Raw genomic sequence first — 24,834 nt, 5'->3', positions numbered from 1 at the left:
TATATACTAGATAATAATACTTTTATTTTTTTATTATGGCAGTAATTAGTATATTCTATATCTTTTTATTAAAAAAATAAAATAACAATAAAAATTGTCAAATGGTAATATTATTTAAGTAAAATACAAGCACACATATATATAATACATGTATGTGAAAAAAAAAAAAAAAAAAAAAAATATATTATTTCTCGAGAAAAAATATATGATTAAAATGAAGCATATATTTCTTTGATATGGAATATATACTATTTTGTAAACTCCAAAATGAATAAGACATTAAGGAATGTTGAGCAAAAAAATAAAGTAAAAGAACTTGCATATATATACATATCCGTGTTCTTGGTGTGAGGTCTTATTCTCCTTTTCAGTTTCCTACATTTCTTCTATTTTTCGAATATTTCTTAAAAATGTTTTACATTTGTTTAGCCATTTCAATTGCTTTTGACTTAACCTCATCTAACCCTCCAACCATGTAGAAAGCCATTTCAGGAATATCATCACAATTTCCTTTGAGTAGTTCAGAAAAACCTTTTATCGTATCATCAAGTTCTACAAATCTTCCTGGCTTACCTGTAAAAACTTCAGCAACAGCAAAGGGTTGTGATAAAAACCTTTGAACCTTTCGAGCTCGGGCAACTGTTAATTTATCTTGTTCTGATAATTCATCAATACCAAGAATTGCAATAATATCTTGTAATGATTTATAATCTTGTAAAATTTGTTGAATACTTCTTGCAATTTCATATTGCTCTACTCCAACAATATCAGGTGTTAACATACGGGATGTTGAATCCAATGGATCGACAGCTGGGTATATTCCTAACTCTGCTATAGATCGTGACAAGACAGTTGTTGCATCTAGATGTGAAAATGTTGTGGCTGGTGCAGGATCTGTTAAATCATCAGCAGGTACATAAACTGCTTGTACAGATGTAATAGAACCATTTTTTGTAGTTGTGATTCTTTCTTGTAATGCACCTAAATCAGTAGCTAAAGTTGGTTGATATCCGACAGCTGATGGTATACGTCCTAATAAAGCAGATACTTCAGAACCTGCTTGTGTGAATCTATAAATATTATCTACAAATAATAAAACATCTTGATTTTCTTCATCTCTAAAATATTCCGCAACAGTTAAGCCAGTTAATGCAACTCTTGCACGGGCCCCTGGGGGTTCATTCATTTGACCATATACTAAAGCAGCTTTTGAACCACTAAAATCATATTCATTATCTTTTATTTTTTTTTTTTTTATAACACCAGTTGTTAACATTTCATGATATAAATCGTTACCTTCTCTTGTTCTTTCACCTACTCCTGCAAAAACAGAATATCCCCCATGTTTTTTAGCAACGTTATTAATTAATTCCATAATTAGCACCGTTTTTCCGACGCCTGCACCTCCAAACAAACCAATTTTTCCACCTTTTGCATATGGTGCAATTAGATCAACAACTTTTATTCCGGTTATTAGTAAAGCGGGTTCTGTACTTTGATCAGTAAATAATGGCGGATCTCTATGTATAGGCAATAATTTTTTACTTTTAATATCACCACATTCATCAATAGGTTCTCCAATTACATTCATAATTCTTCCTAATGTTTCTTTGCCTACTGGAACACTAATTGGAATACCACAATCAATAACATCTTGTCCTCTTATTAATCCATCAGTAGCATCCATAGCAATAGTTCTAACAACTTTATTACCTAAATGTTGAGCTACTTCAAGTATTAATTTTTTATTATCTAATTCTACTTCTAAAGCATTTAAAATTGCTGGTGGCGTATTTTGAAATTCTACATCTACAACAGCACCGATAACTTGTGATATTTTACCGACATTTGCACTTCCTTTTACATTTCCCTTTATATTAGATGAATTAATATTTTTTTTTAAATTAGCATTTTCAGTTGTACTTAAAAAACGGCAATTTGTTTTTAAGCTTTGTGAATTTATTTTATTTGCAAATTTTTTGGAGCACAAGCTCTTCAAAAATCGAAATTTATTCATTGGGACAAAAAAAAAAAAAATAAAAAATAAATAATGTGTGATTAGTATTCCCCTTCTTTTAGTTGATGTGATATGGCATAGATCTATAAAAGAAAAAAGTGGTATGGTAAAGAAAAGTTATTAAACTTAAGTGTAATCAATTAATTGACAAATTTGAAAATATGTAAAATTTTTAATTGTGTAATAAGTTAATTTTTTCAAGCACATTTACGAGCTTTTATTTTATTCTTACTTAAAAGGTATACCGTTGCTTAAATGATCATATATACAAAGGATCATACACTTATATAGGTGTTTGTGTATACAAACACTTGCTATTTTTTTTAAAGTAATGTATATATTATTTGCATTTTTATTTTTCCCATATATGTTTCTTTCTCTATGTACTAAGGTACCTACAATAAATTTATGAAAACAATTTTTTTCTTTTATTTTTATAATTTGGAAAAATTATACATACCTATGTACATCCATATATATAAATGCTATTTTCTTTTTTTTTATCGGCGATTATTTTTTTCCATACTTTTTATATCTAACTTGAGTTACATTTATTTTGAAAAAAAATTTTATTTCATAACCATATTAAGTGTAATCATAACATTAAACTATAAGCATACGACGAATTATTATTATTTTTTTTTTCAGTATTATATATAATATATTTCCCTTATCATAATGTGCGACTATACAAAAAAAATTATAATAAAAAAAAAAGGTAATAAACATATAGGAGAAATTGAAGCCTAGTATGCATATATACTTTTATGAATACACACATGATAAAAAAAATGTTAATTGTTTGTTGGGACGTTTATTAAACTGGCATATAATCATATTGATAAAATTCCTTATTTTTTTTTACTTTATTTTAATAAAACAATCTCTAATAATTTAATAAAAACAAAACAGTTAGAATAATTATAAATGTTTTTTTCTTTCACTTAATAGGAAATCGCTAGTTGAAAAGTTTATTAAAAAAAAAAAAAAAAACACATTTTCGCTAGCAGAAAAGTAATAAAAATATGATTATAAAGTTTATTAATTTTGTAATAAAGTTCTTTTTCGTTCTTTGTTTAAAAAATGTGCAACTCTTTTACTTTCTTTCTTTTTGGTAAATGCTGGAAATGGGTACAAATAGTATAGATATATGCTATACACATATTTTTTGTGTATTTTTTTATAATAACTTTGTACGAAAAAAAATAAATATAATAATAGCCTTATAAACGTTTTCATATTTTTGTAATAAAATATCACGTGAAATATGGTACAGTTTTTTCATGATATTCTCACTTTAATATTATTTACCCATTACACACACAGGGCGAAAAAAAAATATAGATTATGTATAACAGGATGCTTAGTCATGTTTATATATAATTAAAAAAAATATATAATATGACAAAAGTGAAAAAAAAAATATAGGTGCAATAATAACAATGATATATTTGTGCAGGGTAAAAAGAAAACAAAAAAGGTATGTATACACCATTGAATATAAAGTAAGTGGATAAGGTGGATGAAAATTGTGGCGAAAGTAGTATTTATATAATTGCTGTTTGTTCAGATTTTTGAAAGACTTATGAGATAAAATTAAAATTTTAAGGGAATGGGAATTGTGTTACCCATTGTACAACTTCTTTCTTTAGAGCATCAAGTTCAGGATTATTAGTTAACCCTTTTTTGAAATCTACTAATTTTTTTCCATATTTTTCTTGCATAGAAACTGCTATTTTAATCGCTTTTAATAATGTATTTGCTATGAATTCCATATCATTTTCTTTAGCACCTCGTGTTGTCATAGCAGGGGTTCCTAAGCGTACTCCGTTTGGGGATACACAATCATTATCACTGGGTATTGTATTTTTATTAATTGATATATTAATTGTATTACATACTTCTTGTAATTTAGAACCTGTTATTCCATATTTTCTGAGATCTATTAAAACAATATGATTATCTGTTCCATTTGTTACTAAATCAATATTATTATTCATTAAATATTTAGCTAGTGCTTTACTATTTTCTAATACTTGTTTTGTATAATTTTTAAAAGATTCGGTTTTAACTTCTTTTAGTTGGCATGCAACAGCAGCTATCTTATTATTATGGGGTCCTCCTTGGAAACTTGGAAAAACAGAACTATTAATTTTTTGCTCAATACCATAATTTCTTTTTTTATTAAAAAATATAATAGCGCTTCTTGGGCCTCTTAATATTTTATGAGTAGTAGTAGTAACTACATCTGCATATAAAAATGGATTATTTAAATTTCCACATGCAACAAAACTAGATATGTGTGCAATATCTGCTAATAAATATGCATTAACTTCATCTGCTATTTCTCGGAATCTTTTATAATCTATATCTCTGGGATAACTTGAATATCCACATATTATAACATTAGGTTTAAAAGACAATGCCATTTCTCTAACTACATCTAAATCTATATAACCTTCACTATTACTTTTATATAATCTAGATTCAAACATATCAGATGTAATAGAAACTTTTTTTTTTTCATCAAAAAAACCATGTGTTAAATGCCCACCAGAGCATAAATGCATTCCAAGTATTTTTCCTTTTATTCCTACTAAAGCATATAATGCTTGTACATTTGCAGCAGACCCAGATAAAGATTGAACATTTACTCCCCATTCGTCGGGATTCAAATTAAATGCTTCTAAAGCTCTTTTACAACACAATTCTTCTATCTTATCTATATAGTCATTTCCTCCATAATATCTCTTTTTAGGATATCCTTCTGAATATTTATTACTTACTACATGTCCTAAGCATTCTTTTATTGATGTATTTATTAAATTCTATGGAATAAAATTAACAAAAAATATGAATAAAAAAGATTGATAGAATAATAAAATTTGGTGTATATAAATATATTTCAATATTATGGGAATAAAAATAAAAAGTAATATATATCCTTACCTCTGATGCTATAAGATTTATTGTCTCTTTTTGTCGTTTCTCTTCATCTAATAAAATAGAATATAATTCCTTATCAGACTTTTCAAGGGGTTCATTATTAAACTATAAAAAAAGAGTAAAAAGTGTGTCCCTTTATTCAAATGCACACATTATATATATATTAGCATTTTTTTTTATATATTCCCAAATAAAAGTTAAAGCTCACAAACGATTGAAGGAAGCATAGCATAAAAGTGTATGTTCATAATATATTCGCTCTCTATTTTTTTCGTTTTTCTTATAAATATTACCATTTTGATTAAAGGGATAAATTATAATTTATTGATATTTGGCTTTGTGTATGTGTGTATAGTTAATAAACTAGATTTCCATTATATTTTCTATTTTTTTTTGTTTTATTTTTTAAATGTTTGTATTTTTGCACAATTTTCACTATATATTATTATAAAGTATTGGCTTAAAAAATAAATATTTTATATTTGAGCTTTCTCAAATATGAAAGTGTATTACATGTGCATATTTTTTTATGTACTTTTAATTTATTATTTGGGTTTTTATCTATTTAATTAATATTTCTCGATAAATAAATCAATATATAAAAGCACCAATGAATATCAAATAAGCAATGTCATAATTTCCACCATATTCTATGTAGGCATTCATATATATATAATTATACACATTTATTTTCTGTGTTTTTGTACTTTTTTCATTTTATTTCATAATTTGCTGATAAAAAAAAAATGTTATTTTTTTTAAATTTACTTTCAGTTTTATAATAACATTTATAAAAAAATTATTACATATCACAAAAAAATATAATGAAGAAAAAAAGAGGGTGTATTTTATGCATTATCTGCTAAAAATCGTACTAATATCGAGAGCATTAAAATACACGAACCGTGCATTATATATATTTGCTAATATTAAAAAAATTAATAAGAAAAATTAGCTGTCCCCTTTTTGAATTTATATTAAAAGTTAAACAATAGTTAGGTATATTTATATGGATCGTAGATAATAGTTTTTTTTTTTCTAAGCATTACATTGTGTACATAATTTATTTACATGCCTAATAAAGTCCATTGTGTGTTTGTCCTTATCAATGCTAGTATATAAAAAAAAATATAATTATAGAAATACCTAACGATTTATATAAATTCATGTCGAATAAAACTGGATGTGCATATAATTTTATGATTCACGAGTATGTATGTGTGTATGCATGTATGTATGCACATATATATACGTATACATATATATGTATAGATATATAAATGGCATTAACATATGAATAATTTGTAAATTATATATAATTAAAAAAAATAAGATATGATTTTATCGGATCGATAAGATGAATATAATGTATATTGAACTACCTAATAATACGATATGTATATATTATATGTGGTTCTACAAAAAAATTACATAAACAATAAAAACAAAAGTGCACTGTTTCTAGGGTATTAATTTTTTAATAAAAGAGATACAAAAAATTAATAAAATGAAAAATATAAAAATATGTTAGATGGAACTTAACACTGGCCCCAATATATCAAGGGTTAACATTTCTCGGCGGCGATTTTGGACGTAGATTTTCGATTTCTGGAGTTGTTCCCATATACTTTCCTCCTATATATGAAGTTGCTTCGGGCCAAGCAATGTCACCTTCAAACCAACTTGTATATTCTTCTTGCTCAAATAATGTACCATTAATATTTTTTCCTAATGTTAACCATCCATTTCTTATATTTGTATTTGTTCCAAAAAGTTCGATTTTCCTTCGTCCTAAACAGAATTTTTCGATAATTTTATATAACTCTTCTGGTTTATTATTATTATATATATTTTCTTCAGTTTCTTCTGCAATAATAACATCTGTATCTAAATTTGCATGTATTAAATGTACATCATAAGACCGTCTAACTGCACCTTTAATTCCTACTAAACAATGCTCAGTGGTTCTCTGTAAATATGAGTTTTCATTATTTATTTCATTTAGATATTTAATTTTTTTGTTTTTTTCATTAATGTTAGTTTTTAACCAGCATATATCTTCACATCTACGATATCCCCATTTATTTAATAAAACTCTAGCATCTTCTAAATGTGTTACGCCACACCATATAAAAAGAAAGGATGGAACTTCTGCTATTTGCTCTATTTTTAAATTTGATAAATCCTCTAAAGACCAATACTTATCTTTATCATTATATATATCATCATTTATATCATAATTATCTATATGTATACTATTTAACAAATCCAAATTTTGTATTTTTCTATCATAATATTCTTTCCAAGGAGGATCAATTAATATAACATCAAATTTCATATCTAAACTAGATAAATCAAAATTTCGTAAATCACATTTTATATATCTAGCTGGTGTTGATCTTTTTTTTATTATTGCATTTTTTAATTCTAATAGTTGTTTTAATTTAGGATATTTAATAAATCTTTTATTTTCATCACTATCTCTAATAAAATTTTGAGGTCTTTCACCTGTGTTTACAAAATTTTGATTATAATCATTTTGCAGTCTTTCTCGACCATCTACATTTATATTACAACTATTATTTTTATATTCATTTTTTTTTAAGTTAGTATTTGATGAATTTCTAATACTATTCATATTTTCTAAATTCTTAATATTTATATTATTATCGTTATTATTATAAAATTTGTTATCTGGGTGTATTTGATTTGGATTAGGAAGTGGAGGTGGAGCTATATTATCATTAAATGGATAATCATAACTTTTCATATCTCTTATAAAATTGTTTGAATTATTTGTTATCATAGTTTGATCAGAGTTCATATTAATTATATTGTTAGAATATTCTCCATGAAATCCCATTATAGATCCATTGTTTTGCATGTTGAACATTCCGCTTATGTTGTTGGCATTAGGTAAATTACCCCCACTTTTCATGTGTATATTATGTGCATTGTTTGTGTTATTATATTGGTATATATCCCCTGTGTTTGGAGGGGGTACACTTGGTGGGGGCACTTGGTCAGGATATTTATTATTAACATGGGTTCCGAACATATTAGTATTGTTTCCCATATAATTGGAATTATAATGGGTAGTTTTACCATAGTCTTGTCCTAACAAATCATCATTTTCGATATTCATTCCTTCAGATACAGGATTTTTTAAATTTGTATTATTTCCATAGTCCATATTTGGTGAACTGGGTATGTTTGGAGGGCTGGGGGGGCTTGGAATATTAGTAGGATTTTGAGGAATGTAATAAATATTCTTATTGTTTATGGGAATGTTATTTGGTGGAATACCACTAGGTGGGGGTGCAATGTTATTATAATTAGAATAATTTGTATTTACAAAATTGGGGTTATTATTATAGTTCATTATTGGGGGACTATTTGTTTTTTTGTAATTTATATTTGCATACTGATACGATGTATTATTGGGTTGTTTATTATTTACAGTATTATTTGTAAAATTTTGATTAAAATTTTGTGTCCCCATATTTTTATTGTTATTTGAATTTATTTGATTGTTATTCATCGTTTAATTAATATTAACATTAGAATCGTTATTTTTGTGATTATTAGTTTTTTGAACCATTCAATTTGAATTATAGAAAGGTATACAAAATTAGCATATTTTGTATATCATCAATATATCCCCTGATAGGTTAATACATAAATTAAGAGGTACTTAAAAAATAGTTACTATATATATATATATTCTTTTTTTAATAAATATTATCTGTTGTATGTTTGCTTTTTTATTTGTTCGATTGAACTTATTTCAAATATCTCCATACATTTATTGTGCTCTCAAAACGTTGTTCATAAGTTAACGATTTATTACTATCATTAATCTTTATTTTATTTTTTTATTAATAATGTAGATATGTTAATTATTAATAAAAAAAAATTTTATTTCTTTTCCAGTATGTTTCATTATGTCATTTACAAAAAATATCTACATATGAATTTTGATATAAATATATTGGCATATGTGATAGGCAATTATTCTCTTCAAAAATGAAAATTTACTATTATCATATTCCTTGCAAAATAGGAATATTATTCGAATAATCAAAGTGTGAACATAAAAAATAAGATAATGCAAAATGGAATAAATAAAATATAATACAGAATATATTACAGTTAACCAATTTTTTAGTTTGCTAAATTATATCCATATATTATATATATATTTTTTTTTGTAACTGCTGAATACAAGGAAATGCACCTTTATATAAGATGAGCAAAAATTGTAGAACTTTTTCAATTAAATTTTTACATAATTTATACTTTAAGAATATTGATATATATGACATAATTTGGAAGTAAATAAATATAGTTAATTACATATATATAAATTTAAAAAAAAGAAATAATGGAAAATATTGTTAAATATTTTTATAAATCACTTTGAATAACAGCAATTGAATGATGCATGCTAATATGGACGAGTTGTATTTCTATATAAACTTCTATAATATAGAAAATGCACAAAACAAGGAATAGGAAACATACAAGAAAACAATTAAAAAAAAACGAAGAAAGACGAAGGTGAAAAAAAATAAATAACAAAAATTATGATAAAAATCCACAATTTTGTAATGCATATTTTTACTCGTATTAACAGCTCATGTGTTTTAGCTTTTCAGTCTTTTTTACTTCCAAAAAGGGAACATAAAAATATGAACAGAACATAAATATATATCTCTTTATACATACAAATATATTTTTTATTATACTATTTATATGTGTGTTATCTTAAGAAATTGCGCACAAAATAGCTTTTTTTATGTTCATATTATGTTAAAAAATTTATTAACAGTTCATAATTTGTATTTAAAGTACAATAAACGTTTTTTTTGCCATGATGTAGTAAATTTAGGAATTCTTGCACATATTGATGCAGGAAAAACAACAATTTCAGAAGATATTTTATATAATTCGAACGAGATAAGAGTAAAGGGGAATATAAATGATCAAAATACACAATTAGATTTTCTTAAACAGGAAAGAGAAAGAGGGATAACAATAAAAACAGCTTATTCATGTTTTAAATGGAATAATGTAAATGTAAATTTAATAGATACCCCTGGCCATATCGATTTTAGTAATGAAACTTTTTTATCTTTGTGTGTATCGGACAAATGTGTTATTGTTATTGATGCAAAAGAAGGGTTGCAAATTCAAACATTAAATATATTTCGTTATATAAAAGAAAATATTCCAATATATTTTTTTTTAAATAAAATGGATATAAACGAAATAGATATTGATTATAATTTTAATAGTCTAAAAAATGGTTTAAGTAAAAAAAGCATACTTATAACATATCCAATTTATGAAAATAAAAAATTAAAATATATATTAGACTTGCCCTCTATGTATTTATATTACTATCCCCAAATTAAATATGGCCAAAAATTAGCTTATAAAAATATATCTTTAGCAAATATTTTAAAAACATGTAACCATGAAAATATAAATAATCATTTTTTTCTCATTGAGCCATGTATAGATATAGCCGAAACGGATAAAAGCCAAGATGCTGACAACATTTTGAACATTTTAAATAATGAAATAATCGATTATATAATAAAAAAACGAGAAGAGCTCGTAGAATTTTTATGCGATTTAGACAATCAAATTGAATATAAATATTTAAATAACATTCCTATCAAATATGATATTCTTAAAAACAGTTTGATTAAATATATAAATATGAGATATATATTCCCCATATTTTCAGGAAGTGCTCTTAATTCCTATGGAATTCACATCCTCTTGGATTATATCACACACAATGTTAAAAGTGAAAAAAATATATATTTGTCAGAAAAAAAATATGAAAACATAACACTTCATCCTATAAAGAATGATGACGAAAAATGTAAAAATAACTTTAATATTTCTAATGAAACCATATTTAATAAAATAAAAAATAATAATAATATACTAAATAAAAAATATGACATAAGTAATATTTATAAAACAATTTTATTTATATTCAAATTAGTAAATGAAAAAAATGGGTATAATACATTTTGTAAAGTTCTTAAAGGAAATTTATTAAAAAATTCAAAGCTCTGTAACATCCGAAATCATAAATACGAATTAGTAAAAAGTATTTATAAAATAAAAGCAGACCGATATATAATGACTAATGAATTAAATATTAATGATATCGGTATGATAAGAGGGTTTGGAAATATACAAGTTTGCGACATTATGTATGAAATGAATGAATCGATAAGTTCAATGGATAAAGAAAAACTAAAGAAAGATGATAATTCTTATACGAAAAAGGAAAAGAAATACAAAAATATTAACGAACTTGATAAAGTTGAGGTAATAAAAAATATTTCTGATAATGTTATGAACAATTGTGACAATAAATGGACAGGGAATACTGAACTAGCCAAATTCAATGAAGTATACAGAATATTTGGTAGCGAAATAAAAAATAAAGGATTATGGTACTTTTTAAAAAGTTATAAAAAAAGAATCAGTAAAAATATAATAGTTTGTACTTGTTCAATAGAACCTAAAGATTATAGAAAAGAAAAAGAATTGAAAAAGATACTAAATGATATATGCATAGAAGATAATAGTATAATTTCATATACAGATAAAAATAATAAATTAATAATTGGATCTATAGGTATATTAAATATTGAAGTAACATTAGATAAAATAAAAAGTGATTACAAAATTGATATTAAAACTGATGATGTTGAAATAGTACAAAAAGAATATATTTTAGGAAATTATGAAGATACTATTAAAAAAGAAATAAAAATAAATTCTAAATTTTCAAGCATATTAATTGGTTTAAGTATTAAGGAAAAAGAATTCGTAGATGTTTCAAAATATATTCAAAATATTTTAAAATGTGATGATTTACCAGAACCTTTGTTATACAAAAATAAAACAAGTATCAATGTTAATTATTCATATTGTGAAGATAAGAATAAAAATAAAACTCCAAAATATTCTTTTATAAAAAATAATTCTGCAACGTATTATAATAATTCTAAGATTCGAACAAACATAAATAATAGTATTATTTTGGACTCTAATATTAATGAAGTTGCCAAAACAGAGTCCAAATTTTCAGATATATCTGAATTATCAATATATAGGAATTTAGATAATACCGATAACATACTTGGTGAAAAAGATGAATCAGACCAAATGAATGATTATTTATTAAATTTTAATTATGATGATTTATTTCAAAGTACGGTATTAATTGATAAAAATGTTGAAACATATATTGAAAATTTAAAAAAAAGAGATAAAAAAAATGCTAAATTTTATGATGATATTTTAAATAGTTGTATAACTACTTTAAAAAATTGTTTAAGTAATGGATATAGAACAAATGGTAGTATTATTAGTACAGAAGTTAAAATAATCAAACTCGAAATACCTGATGATTGCACATTAGCAGTTGCTAAATATGCATGTAATGATTTATATTATCAAATAATTAGAAAAGCAAATATATGTATAGCTGAGCCAATAACATTGATTCAAATACAAACTCATGAATCTTTTATTGGGGCTATAGTAAAGAATTTAGTTCAACATAAAAATGGAACTATTATACAAATCATGAAAAATAAAGAACACAATGATTTTAAAATTATGAAAATAATTGCTCTTATTCCTGTCAAACATACCAGCAATTATGCCTCTGTTTTAAGGTCCATTTCGAGTGGCCACGCAGATTTTTTCATGACTTTCTGTGGTTATAAAAAAATATAAAATTCTCTGTTCATATAAATTATCAATTTCACATATATATATGTGTGCGATTTTTTTAGTTCAACGTGAAATACAATGGAAAAGTGCTTTCACACAAATTCTTTCAAAAATTATTTTTGTTTTTTTTGCAAAAGCATTTTCCTGATTTGAGAATCTGGCATAATGCCCGAATAAATATTAAATCCATTGTTCATTTTGTTACAACTTTTGATATGTTTTAGTTTTACCTTTTTATGATATAATTTTTTTTTTTTGTCTTAAGGGTATAATATCCAACACGATAACTTCGAATGTTGCACGACGTAAAAATGTTTAAAAAAAATTATTAGTGTTTTTAATTCGAAAAATAAATTTAAAATTGCAAATATAACAAAAATAGGAAAAAATTAAAAAAAAAAAAAAAAAAAAGAAAGAAAAAATAATAAAAACATGGTAAAATAAACAAAATTATATGAACCGTGCATAATTTTTTTTGTTCTATCTATGATACGCTTAGGTTCGCGTGTTTTTAATTTATTTTCAATGAACATTCATGAGTTTTGAAAAATCCATGAACATTTGCATTGCCCACAAATTTCCATGGATATATATGTATGTATATATATACAATTTGGATAGTGTATATACACAATTTCTCATAGATATATGCATATACAATGTGTGTGCATATTTTGTAGGAATTATGCACTTAAATTAACCTTTTCGCTCATTTCATTAGTATAAAACGATTTATTATAATTCACCCATAAATTAGGGGCATAATTTAAGGACAAGTTTTTCGGTTGTTTTTCATAATTATTTAGTTTGTATATATGACTATTATTTCCTTTTTTATTAGAGCTAGCTATTTTATCTTCTACATTTTGGCTATAATAATCCCCTTTGCATAATTGTTGTACTAAATTAATTTCTTCATTAAACATTTTATCAAATATTATATCGTTAGCTGTGCGCAAATTTGTGTTTTTCGAAAGAATTAATTCTTTATATATATTAAACAGATCATCTGCAGTGTATTCATTATTATTTGTATGTGCAATTTCTTCCGGAATATTTGGATAATTATTATTACTCCCTGTTTTTGTTTGTTTTTTAAAAATATATTCCATTATTCCTTTGTAAGGTTTCAAAAAAAAGTCATCATCATTTGCATATAATAAATAATCGTTGTATCCTTTTTCTTTTGTTTTGTTTTTCCATTTTTCTTCGCCTTGTATTAAATAAATGATGTCATCTCCCATATCATTATTTTGCATAGTTTTATTTTTGGCAATACATAAATCTTTTACAAAAATTTTGAGATCATTAAAAAGTGCATTATCTTCATAAAATTCATTGAACAAATTCATTTGATCAATCATACCTTTTTCATCATTTTTTATTTTATTTTTATTTTTTTTTTTATTTTTATTATTATTGTTCATGGTACTATTTTTATTTTTCATTTGTAATCTATGGATCATTATATCTTTTATAATATCAATAATTTCATCTTCTATTTCTTTTTGAAAAATGTTTTTTTTACTTGTTTTTTTTTTTTTTATCACTTTATCACTTTCCATTTCTTTTTTTTTCTCTTTTTTTTCATCTTCATTTTTGTTTACATTTTCTTTATCTACATTATTATGCGATTCTATATTAGATTGTAAAATCGTAACACAATTATTTCTGTTCACATTTTCAGGATATACACTAACATAATCATTGCTGCTTGCATTTGCACTGCCGACCAAATTGTCATTATCACTTTTATGATTTATATCTTCGTCGATTTCTTTTAATATATCAGGTAATTTATTTTCAGTAATATAATAATTAATAATGTTGCAAAATTTACCCATATTGATATTTTGGTTCTTTTCATTTCCCCCCTTACCTTTATATATATTTTTAAAATATTCTACAACTATTTGTTTATATTCCATTTTGGGGTTTTTTTTTATTATTTTTATAATTTCTTCAATATGCATTATTTGTTCACCTATATTATTATCTTTGTTCTTTCTATTATTTACATTTTTTTTTTTTTTATCTTTATCATTTTTACTGTCCTGATTATAAAAAGTATCATCATCTTTTTCCCCATATAATTCATCTTCCCTTTTTTCGAATAAATCTTTATTTTTTTGATTACCTAGTTCGATTGCTATTTCTTCTATAATTTCGGTATTATCTTTATTTTGTTTCGTTTTTTTTGACAAATCTTCTTTACTTTCATTTACTTCTTTTTGTGTATCTTTTTTTTTACCTTGTTTTCCAATTTGTCCGTCCATATTTTCAATTTCCTTTGTTACTTTATCTATTTCATTAATATTTTTATCTTTTTTTACATCATCTTTTAAAGTTTGTTCCTCCATTTTTTTATGACTCTGAATATCACTTTCATTTAATTCAATAAGAGATGTTTTTTTATTTATTTCAGTATTTATAGAAGTTTTTTTATCTCGGTTTTCAATTGTTGTGGTACTTTTTTTGTCGTTCTTTTTTTTGGATACATCTTTTTTATTTTTGTCAAAAAAAACATTAAATAAATTTCCTATTTTGAAGGAACTTTTTGTACTTTTTTTTTTTTCTTCTTGTTCCTTTTCATTTCCTTCAATATTTTCATCATCCTTTTTTATTTCCGTCGTTTTTTTTGGAGATTCACAATTTTGATTATCTATAGCTTCATTTGGAATTGTATTAGGAATAGAGCTAAATATAATTTTATTATCATCTGCATTGGTACCAACTTCGGCTGTAGTACTTGTGCCTTTTTTTTTATTTTTCTTAGATTCGCTTTCATTTGCATCTATTTCTTGCTCTAGTTTTTTAATCGAAACTTCTTCCTGATTTGTTTGTTCCTTTTCAGTGTTTTTTTTTTTATCTGTTTTTTTTTTTTTTTTTTTTTTTTTTTTTTCTTTTGCGGCATCCATTATAAGAGGATAATTTTCTGATATATCATCAAGATAATACGGATCGTCTTCGCTAATATTTTTCTGAGCACTTTTAATGCCAACTTCATTTTTATTATTATCTCCAAAATTTGAAGTACTTTGAAGAGAACTTAAATAATTTTTTTCTTTCCATTGTCCCCCCACTTTACTATCATCATCATCATTGTAAATTTCAATGGTGTTGTTTTTCTGATCACCTTTTTGTAAATATACAGTCAAGACATCTTCACTTTTTATTTTTTTATTTTTTTTATTAATTTTTAATATAGAATCAGGTATTTTATCTTCTTCAATATTTTGTGTAAAATTATCCTTCATATTTTTAATAACATTTGAAAATTTTCCCTCTGAGTTCCATTTTGTTCGCTGTTTTTCTTCAACATTGTTATTTTCATTTGTTTGTTTTAATTTCAAATTATTTTTTAAATCTTCATTATTTTTATTAATTAATTCTTTGGAGCTTTCTAAATTTTTAGCTTTTAATTCAGGGGATATTGTATTTTCAGTATAAGATGTAATTAACTTATTATTCTTTGTTACCTCAATAGCTGTATCATTTTTTCCTATTATATCTGTATTTACAGCAGTGATGTAATTAATAGGTGTCGAGCTAGCCAAATTTTGTAACGGTGCATTAATATTTTTATTTTCTTCTTGCTGTTCAGGCAATTTTCCAATTTTTGTTGTATTACTCAATAAATTTACAACACCAACATTATCACCCTTTTTATTACTATCTGGTGATTTTTTAAAATAATGATATAATAAATCATGATATATATGTTTAGGCCCATGTATATCTTCTTTAGAAAAACTATCGATTACATTACCAAGTTCATGCAAATAAAAACAATCTTCATTTACACATGAATAATTTTTTAAAAAAGAAGAACAATATTTTGTTGTCCCAAATGAGGCTTTTAATATTTTATTATCTAACATCATACCATCTATAAAATAAATAGCATTAATAGCTTCCTTTTCATTACTATATGTTATATATGCACTAAATGATGGGCCATTATATTGTGGATTAAATGCTTGTGATTTATTTATAATTATATTTAATATTTGTCCATATTTTCCAAAATGTTCATTTTTTTTTAATATATTTTTTTTTGCATAATTTTCTGTAATTCCAATAACAAAAACTAAATTTCTTTGAACTACTCTTATATCTTTAATTACTTCTAATAAGTTATCATATTCATGTATGTTATAAATATTTGAATTTTTATATAGATCACTTTTAGCGAATATTGATGAGCTTGATATTCCAGTTCCATTATTGTTATTATTATTGTTGTTACTATTATTAGCAGTATTAGTATTATTTTCTCCTTTATTTTTATGTTGGTTTTTAGTTTTTTTTATTAATTTTTCATGAGTTTCTCTGTTATATATAAAATTTTTTTCGTCATAACTTCTTCTACATGCAGGGCATTTATTACTCATATGATCTCGTATATAATACAAACACCATAAACATATTTGATAGCCACAATCACATGGGAAAAAATTTCGATCCGTTTCATCAAGTAGTTCAACACATAAAGGACATATTACATTATTATTATTTTCTACTGTACTTGCTTGTGTGTCTTTTTCGTTTGGAACATTTTTTTTTTTTGTTATTTTATTATTACTGCTTGATGTGTCATTTCTTTTTGTATTTTTAATACTATCAGAAGGATATTCATTTATTTCAGTTGCATTTATTTGCTCTCCATCTTCTTCTACTTCATCTTCATCAAAATCTATTTCATCTCCTTCCGCTTTATTATTAATATTATTACTATAATTTTTTATTTTTTTACTGGTATTACTATTCCATTCTTCTACTTTCCCACTTTTCTTATAATAGTAGGATCTATTAAAAGTTCGTCTTAAAAACCTTTTATCACTTCCACCTCTTCTCATTTTATTTACAATGTTCTGATTTGTATTTATATTTTTAGTGGCACTATATATGTATATACGGGCCGAATTTATTTAACTATTTTCGATTTTTTATATTAACTGACGAAATGATGAGGGTATATATTCCCAACTAAACATTTGATATCTTTTACTCACTATATATGTGCGCATATTGATATAAATACAAGTTTTGGTTCCACCAAATTCTTGTAAAATCAAAAAAAAAAAAAAAAAAAAAAATCAGCTAATACAAAAATGGCAAGCAATACGAAACAATATTAATGGGAATACTTAAGAGAAGGAAAATTTTCCTTATATTCATATTCATCAATTTTTGTAATTTATCACATCCCCATTTATGGTGATATTATTTATTAGTATTGTATGTTTAGTAATTTCCCTGCTCATTTTGACTGCCAATAAATAGGCGCCTAAGGGAAAGTACTATATATACATATAATAATAATGGAAAAAGGGAAACTGAAGATCACCCCATAAATATAAATAAATAAATAGCTATACAAAAGGGGAGGAAAGTATATAAGCGCATAATAAGATTGATTAATACATATCATTATTGTATTCGAATTTATCTGATTATATCTGCTTATACGTATATGACGAAATAGTCATTTTTGGGAACCATGTAACGAATAAATTGATAAATAACATATTAAAAAAAAAAAAAAAAAAGAACATTTCAACATGAAGCTTCAAATTAACAATTTTAAAAATATAATTTTTATAATAAATGATGCTAAATTTAATTCTATCATCAATTTGAAGGAAATATATTATATACGTATATATTAATATATATAATGCATTATTAATATATGTACATTATATGTCATTAAAAAGGCAATAATTTTTTTCAGATTGTTTCTCTTTAAATATGTAAATAAATAATACTGATTAAATATAAAATTATATTGAATTAATTTGGCACAAATGATTGTATAAATAAACAAATAAATATTTGTATATGTTTTTTTTCCATTATTAGTTAACTTATTGTAATGAACTTCAAATTTGGTTCTTATATGTAAAGTACGCATATATGTACTTATTAAAATAATGCTATGAGTACACTCCTTTTTCATATTTATGTTTTTTTATTTTAGAAAGAATGGAATTTCACTGAACTTTGTATTTTTTTGTTTAAAAAACTAAAAAGGGAATTAAGAAAAAATATAATATACTGCTATATATGGATAATTAATGTTATGCTTAATTATCTATACAATATGTGTAAGCATGCATATATAAATGTTTCCTACTTATTTTTATTTAATATAGCATGAAAAGGAATATAAATAATCTCAATAATGTAGGAACAAAATAGTTTACAATTTGATATGAAAATAAAACTTTTCCTTCCTGGACAGAACATATAATAAATAAATAAATAAACAAAATTAAGAGAATTTTTTTTTTTTAAATGGGAAATATATTATATATCCCTTATTTATAATTTTATTCTATAATTTGTGGCATTATGCCAAACATATAATTTACTTTGTACTTTTCATATTATAAAAACATAACTTTTTAAAACTGTGAAAAAAAAATATGTCGATAAAAAAAAGCAACTAAGGTTGTTTATGTAATATATTACTGCACATGTATATATATATATATATACTTGGTTAAATTGGTGAAAAAAATAAGCCATCATTGTAGTCGTATAAGAAATAAACTTAAGAATATGCAGTAAGTATTAAATCTTTTTATACTTGTTCGGGTATAACAATATTGCTTGTATTTACTGTATATGTGCATGTTTTCCCTTATAAAAAAAATAGACAATAAATGAATATTTGCATAATGTCATATTTGGAATTATTTAATCATTCTGGGTTTATTCTAAAATAAAAAGGTCGTATAAAAAATTTTATAATAATAAAAATTAAACAATTTTTCCTCATAATTTTTTTATAAACACCTAAGGAAATCATATTTTCATAATTTTTTTTCCAATATAAATTAACATATAAAAAATATATATTTGATAATTATACGAAAAATCTTTTATTATTCTTTTATATTTTAATTCCTTTAAAAATATTTATGCAACTGTTGCAGTATTGTTCATTCTCCATATTTTACGTTTATACCCATCATTTTGCATTGTTTTAGTTCGTTACATTATTGGCTTATTATTTATATATCCTGCACACAATATATGCTCCATGCCTCGTTTCGCATTATAGCTTTTCACTCATTTTTATTTTTCGAGTTCATATTTATTTCATGTTCACATATTTATGCATAATAATTTTGTTGCCCTAAATGCGCAAGACAATAAAATTTAGCTGGTTTAGTGTACTTTGTTGAAAGCCGAAATTAAACAAAAAATATAATAAAAATATATATACACACACATGCTTGCATAAGTCCGTTCTCGATTTTTCTATTTGAAAGATTGTTACCCAAACTTTCAATTATAATATATGAGGATATATGCTTGTATTTTCATGTAGTACATTTACTATAGTTTGTTAATTTATCTCTTTTCTTATTTCCAATAGCACTAAACAGTGAAAGGGAAAATAACAAACATATTTGTAGTAAAACGTTGGCAATTATACTTTTGGAAATGTACTAAATATCTCTGTCCATATATAATTAGAAATAGTTATAAGATTTATTATTCTTAGATTAAAAATTACATGCTAAAATTATATTAGACAAAAAAATACAAGTGATATATTTAAAATAGTGGAAAATCAGTATTACGATTTCACAACTTGTTTTATTTTTTTTTTAAATTTAATCATAGAAACGAAATAAAGACTAAAAGTTGTTAGAAGTTCATATATGCATATACATGTGCACCCTCATAATATTATAGAGAATCACAAAAATCGAGGGAATATAAAACTGTTTTTTTTTTTCATAAAATGGAAATTAATTGTAATTCAAAGTATCACGAAACACCAATAAACTTGATGAGTAACCAAAACAATAAAACATTTTTTAAAAATTATAGTTACCAAAATGTAAATACAATGGAAGATGGTGAAAAAAATGAAAAAAAAAAAAAAAAAATATTTTCAGGAAAATTTAGTGGATATAAAAAGTTAAAATTTCTTAGATTTTGTAAATTATATATTAAAAAGCCAAAAAGACAACGAATATTAATTAACATATTTATATTTTTTGTATTCTTATTAATACTATATATATGTTACAAAAAAATAAATAATATTAAAACAAATTTTTTGATTGCCTTAGTTCTTTACAGTTTATATTTTTTATTATTTTCTCTTTATATTTTTAGTACAATAATGAATACCGAAAATAAATCTTATGAAATTATTAAAGATACTGAAAATATGTCTAAAAGAAATAAGTTAATTGAAATGCCATCAAAGGGAATGTATTTACAATGTTACCCTGGAAATTTTTCATATAATAAAAATGAAAAATATTATAAAACATATGAAAATTGTTATATAAAAATGAATCGTGAAAATAATAATATAAATTATAATGATTCTAAAAATGTATCCAAATATGAGTATATAGATGATAGCAATAAAATGATTGATAAACTTGGTGATGATTGTGAAATGATTTCTATTGAAAGCATAGCAAAACCAATAAAAGAAGGTGCAGAAGGATTTTTTACTGTTCAATATAATTATATTTTTAAGGTATCTATTTTTTTTACAATATTAATTTTATTATTACATATAATTAGAGGAAATGATATGAAATTTCCACAGGAATTTGGATATATCCAAAATAATCCTGTTTTAGATACATGTATTTTAAATACCAATCAAAATATTTGTTATGTTGTTATATCTCCATTATCATATGGTCTAATAACTTGCGCCTCATTTTTATTAGGAGCTATTTGTAGTTCATTAGCGGCTTATAGCGGAATTTATGTTTCAATAAGAGCTAACATGAAAGTATCAAAAGCAGCTACATATTCATATAATAAAACTTTAGTAACATGTTTTAGAAGTGGAACCGTAAGTGCTATTGTAAATATATCCTTAGTAATATTTGGTATTTCATCATTGTTATTAATAGTAAATATATTATACCCAACTATATCTTTTACAAAATATCCAACCATAATTGTTGGTTATGGTTTTGGCGCATCCTTAGTCGCAATGATATATCAATTAGCTGGTGGTATATATACAAAAGCTGCAGATATAGGTGCTGATTTAGTAGGAAAAATTGAAAAAAATATTCCAGAAGATGATGCAAGAAATCCAGCAGTTATAGCTGATTTAGTAGGTGATAATGTTGGTGACTGTGCAGGGCAATGTGCTGATTTATTTGAATCGATATCTGCTGAAATTATTGCATCTATGATATTAGGGGGTGCATTATGCGAAAATAATATAATCTCGGATTCTGTTTGTAGTTATTTTGTTTTATTTCCTTTATTTATACATTCAATGGATTTATTTGTATCAACAATAGGTTCATATTTAGTTTACACAACAAAGGATAATCTGTTATTAGGGGGTGGTAAAAAAAATTTTGAAAAAAATAGTTTGAATTTTAATGAAATAATTTCAGAAAATTTAGAAGATCCATTAAAAATTATGTTAAAGGCATACTTTATAACTTGTGGTTTTTCTATTTTAGGATTTTCTTTATTATGTAAATTTTTATTTAGTAGTATTGGTAGTGTTACAAATATTGAAGATGGAACTTATAATATAACAAAAGGAAATGCATGGATTTATTTTTCACTTTGTGGAATTATTGGAATGATTTGTTCATATTTATTTGTCATATCTACACGATATTATACAGATTCATCTTATCCAAAAGTTAAAAAAATAGCACATGCATCTTTAAGTGGACCAGCCACAAATATAATAGCTGGGTTATATGTTGGGCTTGAATCGACATTTTTTCCGATTATAATTATATGTATATCATTGTTATGTTCCTATTATTTAGGAATCCAAAGTAATATAAAAAAAGGAAGTGATGTGATAAATGGTTTATATGGTACATCTATTGCAACAATGGGAATGTTATCAACATCTGTTTTCATATTAAGTATGTCAAATTTTGGACCAATAGCTGACAATGCAGGAGGAATTGCACAAATGTCTAAACAACCTGAATATGTAAGGACAATAACAGATAAGTTAGATGTAGTTGGAAATGTAACGAAAGCTAATACAAAGGGATATAGTGTCGGTTCTGCTGCACTTGCATGTTTTTTATTATTTTCAGCATTTCTTAGTGAAGTGTCTGATATATCAGGAACAACATTTGCAACTGTAGACATTGCATTACCAGAAGTATTTATAGGAGGTATTCTGGGTTCTGCAATTGTTTTTTTATTTGCTGGATGGTCTTTAGATGCAGTTGGAAATACAGCAGAGGAAGTTTTAAAAGAAGTTAGAAGGCAATTTAATGAACATCCAGGAATTTTATCATACAAAGAAAAACCAGATTATCATAAATGTGTATATATAATAAGCAAAAGAGCATTGAACGAAACATTTAAACCTGGAATGTTAGGTATTTTAGCTCCTATAATAATAGGTATTTTATTTAAATTTATAGGAGTTTTACAAAACAATAAATTATTAGGAGCACAAGTCATGGCTTCTTTTATAATGTTTTCAACTTCTACGGGTATACTTATGGCTTTATTTCTAAATAATGCTGGTGGGGCTTGGGATAATGCAAAGAAATATATAGAAACTGGTATATATGGTGGGAAAAATAGTCCAGCTCATATTTCTAGTGTTATAGGAGACACGGTTGGCGATCCATGTAAAGATACTGCTGGTCCTTCTATACATGTTCTTATAAAACTGATTTCAACCATAACCATGGTAAATTATTTTATTCATTTTGAATTTGTATATATAATAAACATAATATTGTTATCATGAAAATTTATTATGTTCCTTTGATTTTAGGAATTTACATATTCCCTTGATGTATTTATATATTTTTTGCAGGTGATAACCCCTCTAATAGCTTCAAGCCCAAACAAATAATTTGCTATGGATTAAAATTTTTTTTTTTTTTTCAAAAAATTGATTATTTACGTATTCTTATTATGCCTAAATATGTTTCAATTAAAATGGAAGAAAAAATTTAAATAATGTATTTGTGTAATAAATACAGACATATATATATGTGCATGTATTAGGCACGATTGCCGTTTTCTATTTTGCTACTTTGTCGTTTGCTACTTTGTTTTGTCATTTGCTACTTGGTATTTTCTGATTGGTGTTTGCTACTTTTTATGGATAAACAAAACAAATATAAGTTATAGGCAAATATGCCTTTACCACATATTTAATTAAATTTTTATCAACAATACATTCTTAATATGAGCAAATAAGGCAGCAAAACTTAAGCCACATTTTTTACATTACAAATAGTGATTTAGTTATTACTATAAAGCCAACATTTTTTAAATAAATGAAATTGAACATTTTTCCTAAATAATTTAAAATATATACAAATTGTTGGAGAAAATAATTTACTAAATGCGCAATTATGTGTGCAAAATACTTCATAATAAACTCCAGTAAACAATTCTACAAATATATATTTGTGATAATTTTGAAAAAAAGAGGGAACTATATAACCCGTCTAATACATACACATCCATATATATATATATATATTTGTGCGTGTGTGTAATATGGATATATATTGTCATAAGATCATATAATAATTATCAAATAAATGCAAAGATAATAGGAAACGAAATATAAATATTTTAAGGAAATTTGTTTATTTGGTTAAACTGTTAGTGTGAATTATATATTTTTTAATTTAAGAGGTTAAAAAAAATATAATTGATATTTAAAATATAAGATGAAAAATAGCCCAAATGGGATAATTTAAATTTTAATATTTAATATTTTTAAAGAAGGAGATGATTGGAAACAATGAATAGCTAATAAAAAGATGGAAAAATATTTAATCTGTTTTTTTATTAAATGTTATTAATGTGTAAATTTTCTGTAAATTAAGAATAAGATTTGTTTACTATTATATATATATTGTTTGTTTTATTTTTTACTAATTAATTTTTTTTTAGTTTTTACATGCATTATTTCATGCCCAAGCAACGAAGCTTGAAATTGAAAAGTGGCTTATAGTATTCCTCTGCTATTTTCCTATATAAATAAAACACACACATTTATAATATATATTGGTTAGACAATAGTATAATTATTATATGCTTTTTTTTTTACACTTATGAATATTTTTAAAACATTA

At 24.1% G+C, this 24,834-nt stretch overlaps 6 protein-coding genes across 6 annotated transcripts; 2 read left to right on the top strand and 4 right to left on the bottom strand.

Annotated features, from left to right (window-relative positions):
* Nucleotides 1–415: 415 nt before the first annotated feature.
* Nucleotides 416–2,017, bottom strand: PBANKA_1450300 (ATP synthase subunit beta, mitochondrial; the record flags this gene model as incomplete). Its single annotated transcript, XM_034567875.1, has 1 exon — nucleotides 416–2,017. One exon carries the CDS (start codon nucleotides 2,015–2,017, stop codon nucleotides 416–418), a length of 1,602 nt encoding a protein of 533 aa, XP_034424328.1.
* Nucleotides 2,018–3,621: 1,604 nt separating this feature from the next.
* PBANKA_1450200 (serine hydroxymethyltransferase, putative) lies at nucleotides 3,622–5,259 on the bottom strand (the record flags this gene model as incomplete). The annotated part of the gene is made up of 3 exons (XM_034567873.1): nucleotides 3,622–4,845; nucleotides 4,967–5,068; nucleotides 5,257–5,259. 3 exons carry the CDS (start codon nucleotides 5,257–5,259, stop codon nucleotides 3,622–3,624), a joined length of 1,329 nt encoding a protein of 442 aa, XP_034424327.1.
* Nucleotides 5,260–6,521: 1,262 nt separating this feature from the next.
* On the bottom strand, nucleotides 6,522–8,504 carry PBANKA_1450100 (mRNA methyltransferase, putative; the record flags this gene model as incomplete). Its single annotated transcript, XM_034567872.1, has 1 exon — nucleotides 6,522–8,504. One exon carries the CDS (start codon nucleotides 8,502–8,504, stop codon nucleotides 6,522–6,524), a length of 1,983 nt encoding a protein of 660 aa, XP_034424326.1.
* A 1,268-nt stretch (nucleotides 8,505–9,772) lies between these two features.
* PBANKA_1450000 (tetQ family GTPase, putative) lies at nucleotides 9,773–12,739 on the top strand (the record flags this gene model as incomplete). The annotated part of the gene is made up of 1 exon (XM_034567871.1): nucleotides 9,773–12,739. One exon carries the CDS (start codon nucleotides 9,773–9,775, stop codon nucleotides 12,737–12,739), a length of 2,967 nt encoding a protein of 988 aa, XP_034424325.1.
* A 680-nt stretch (nucleotides 12,740–13,419) lies between these two features.
* PBANKA_1449900 (CCR4-NOT transcription complex subunit 4, putative) lies at nucleotides 13,420–17,595 on the bottom strand (the record flags this gene model as incomplete). The annotated part of the gene is made up of 1 exon (XM_034567870.1): nucleotides 13,420–17,595. One exon carries the CDS (start codon nucleotides 17,593–17,595, stop codon nucleotides 13,420–13,422), a length of 4,176 nt encoding a protein of 1,391 aa, XP_034424324.1.
* A 2,903-nt stretch (nucleotides 17,596–20,498) lies between these two features.
* On the top strand, nucleotides 20,499–23,594 carry PBANKA_1449800 (inorganic pyrophosphatase, putative; the record flags this gene model as incomplete). The annotated part of the gene is made up of 2 exons (XM_034567869.1): nucleotides 20,499–23,426; nucleotides 23,556–23,594. The coding sequence occupies 2 exons, from the start codon at nucleotides 20,499–20,501 to the stop codon at nucleotides 23,592–23,594; spliced, it is 2,967 nt and encodes a 988-aa protein (XP_034424323.1).
* Nucleotides 23,595–24,834: the final 1,240 nt, after the last annotated feature.

Source organism: Plasmodium berghei (genome assembly GCF_900002375.2).
Source record: "Plasmodium berghei ANKA genome assembly, chromosome: 14".
Taxonomy (NCBI): domain Eukaryota; phylum Apicomplexa; class Aconoidasida; order Haemosporida; family Plasmodiidae; genus Plasmodium; species Plasmodium berghei.
Note: the sequence above shows the minus strand (reverse complement) of the source record. Positions and strands in the feature narration are given on the sequence as shown.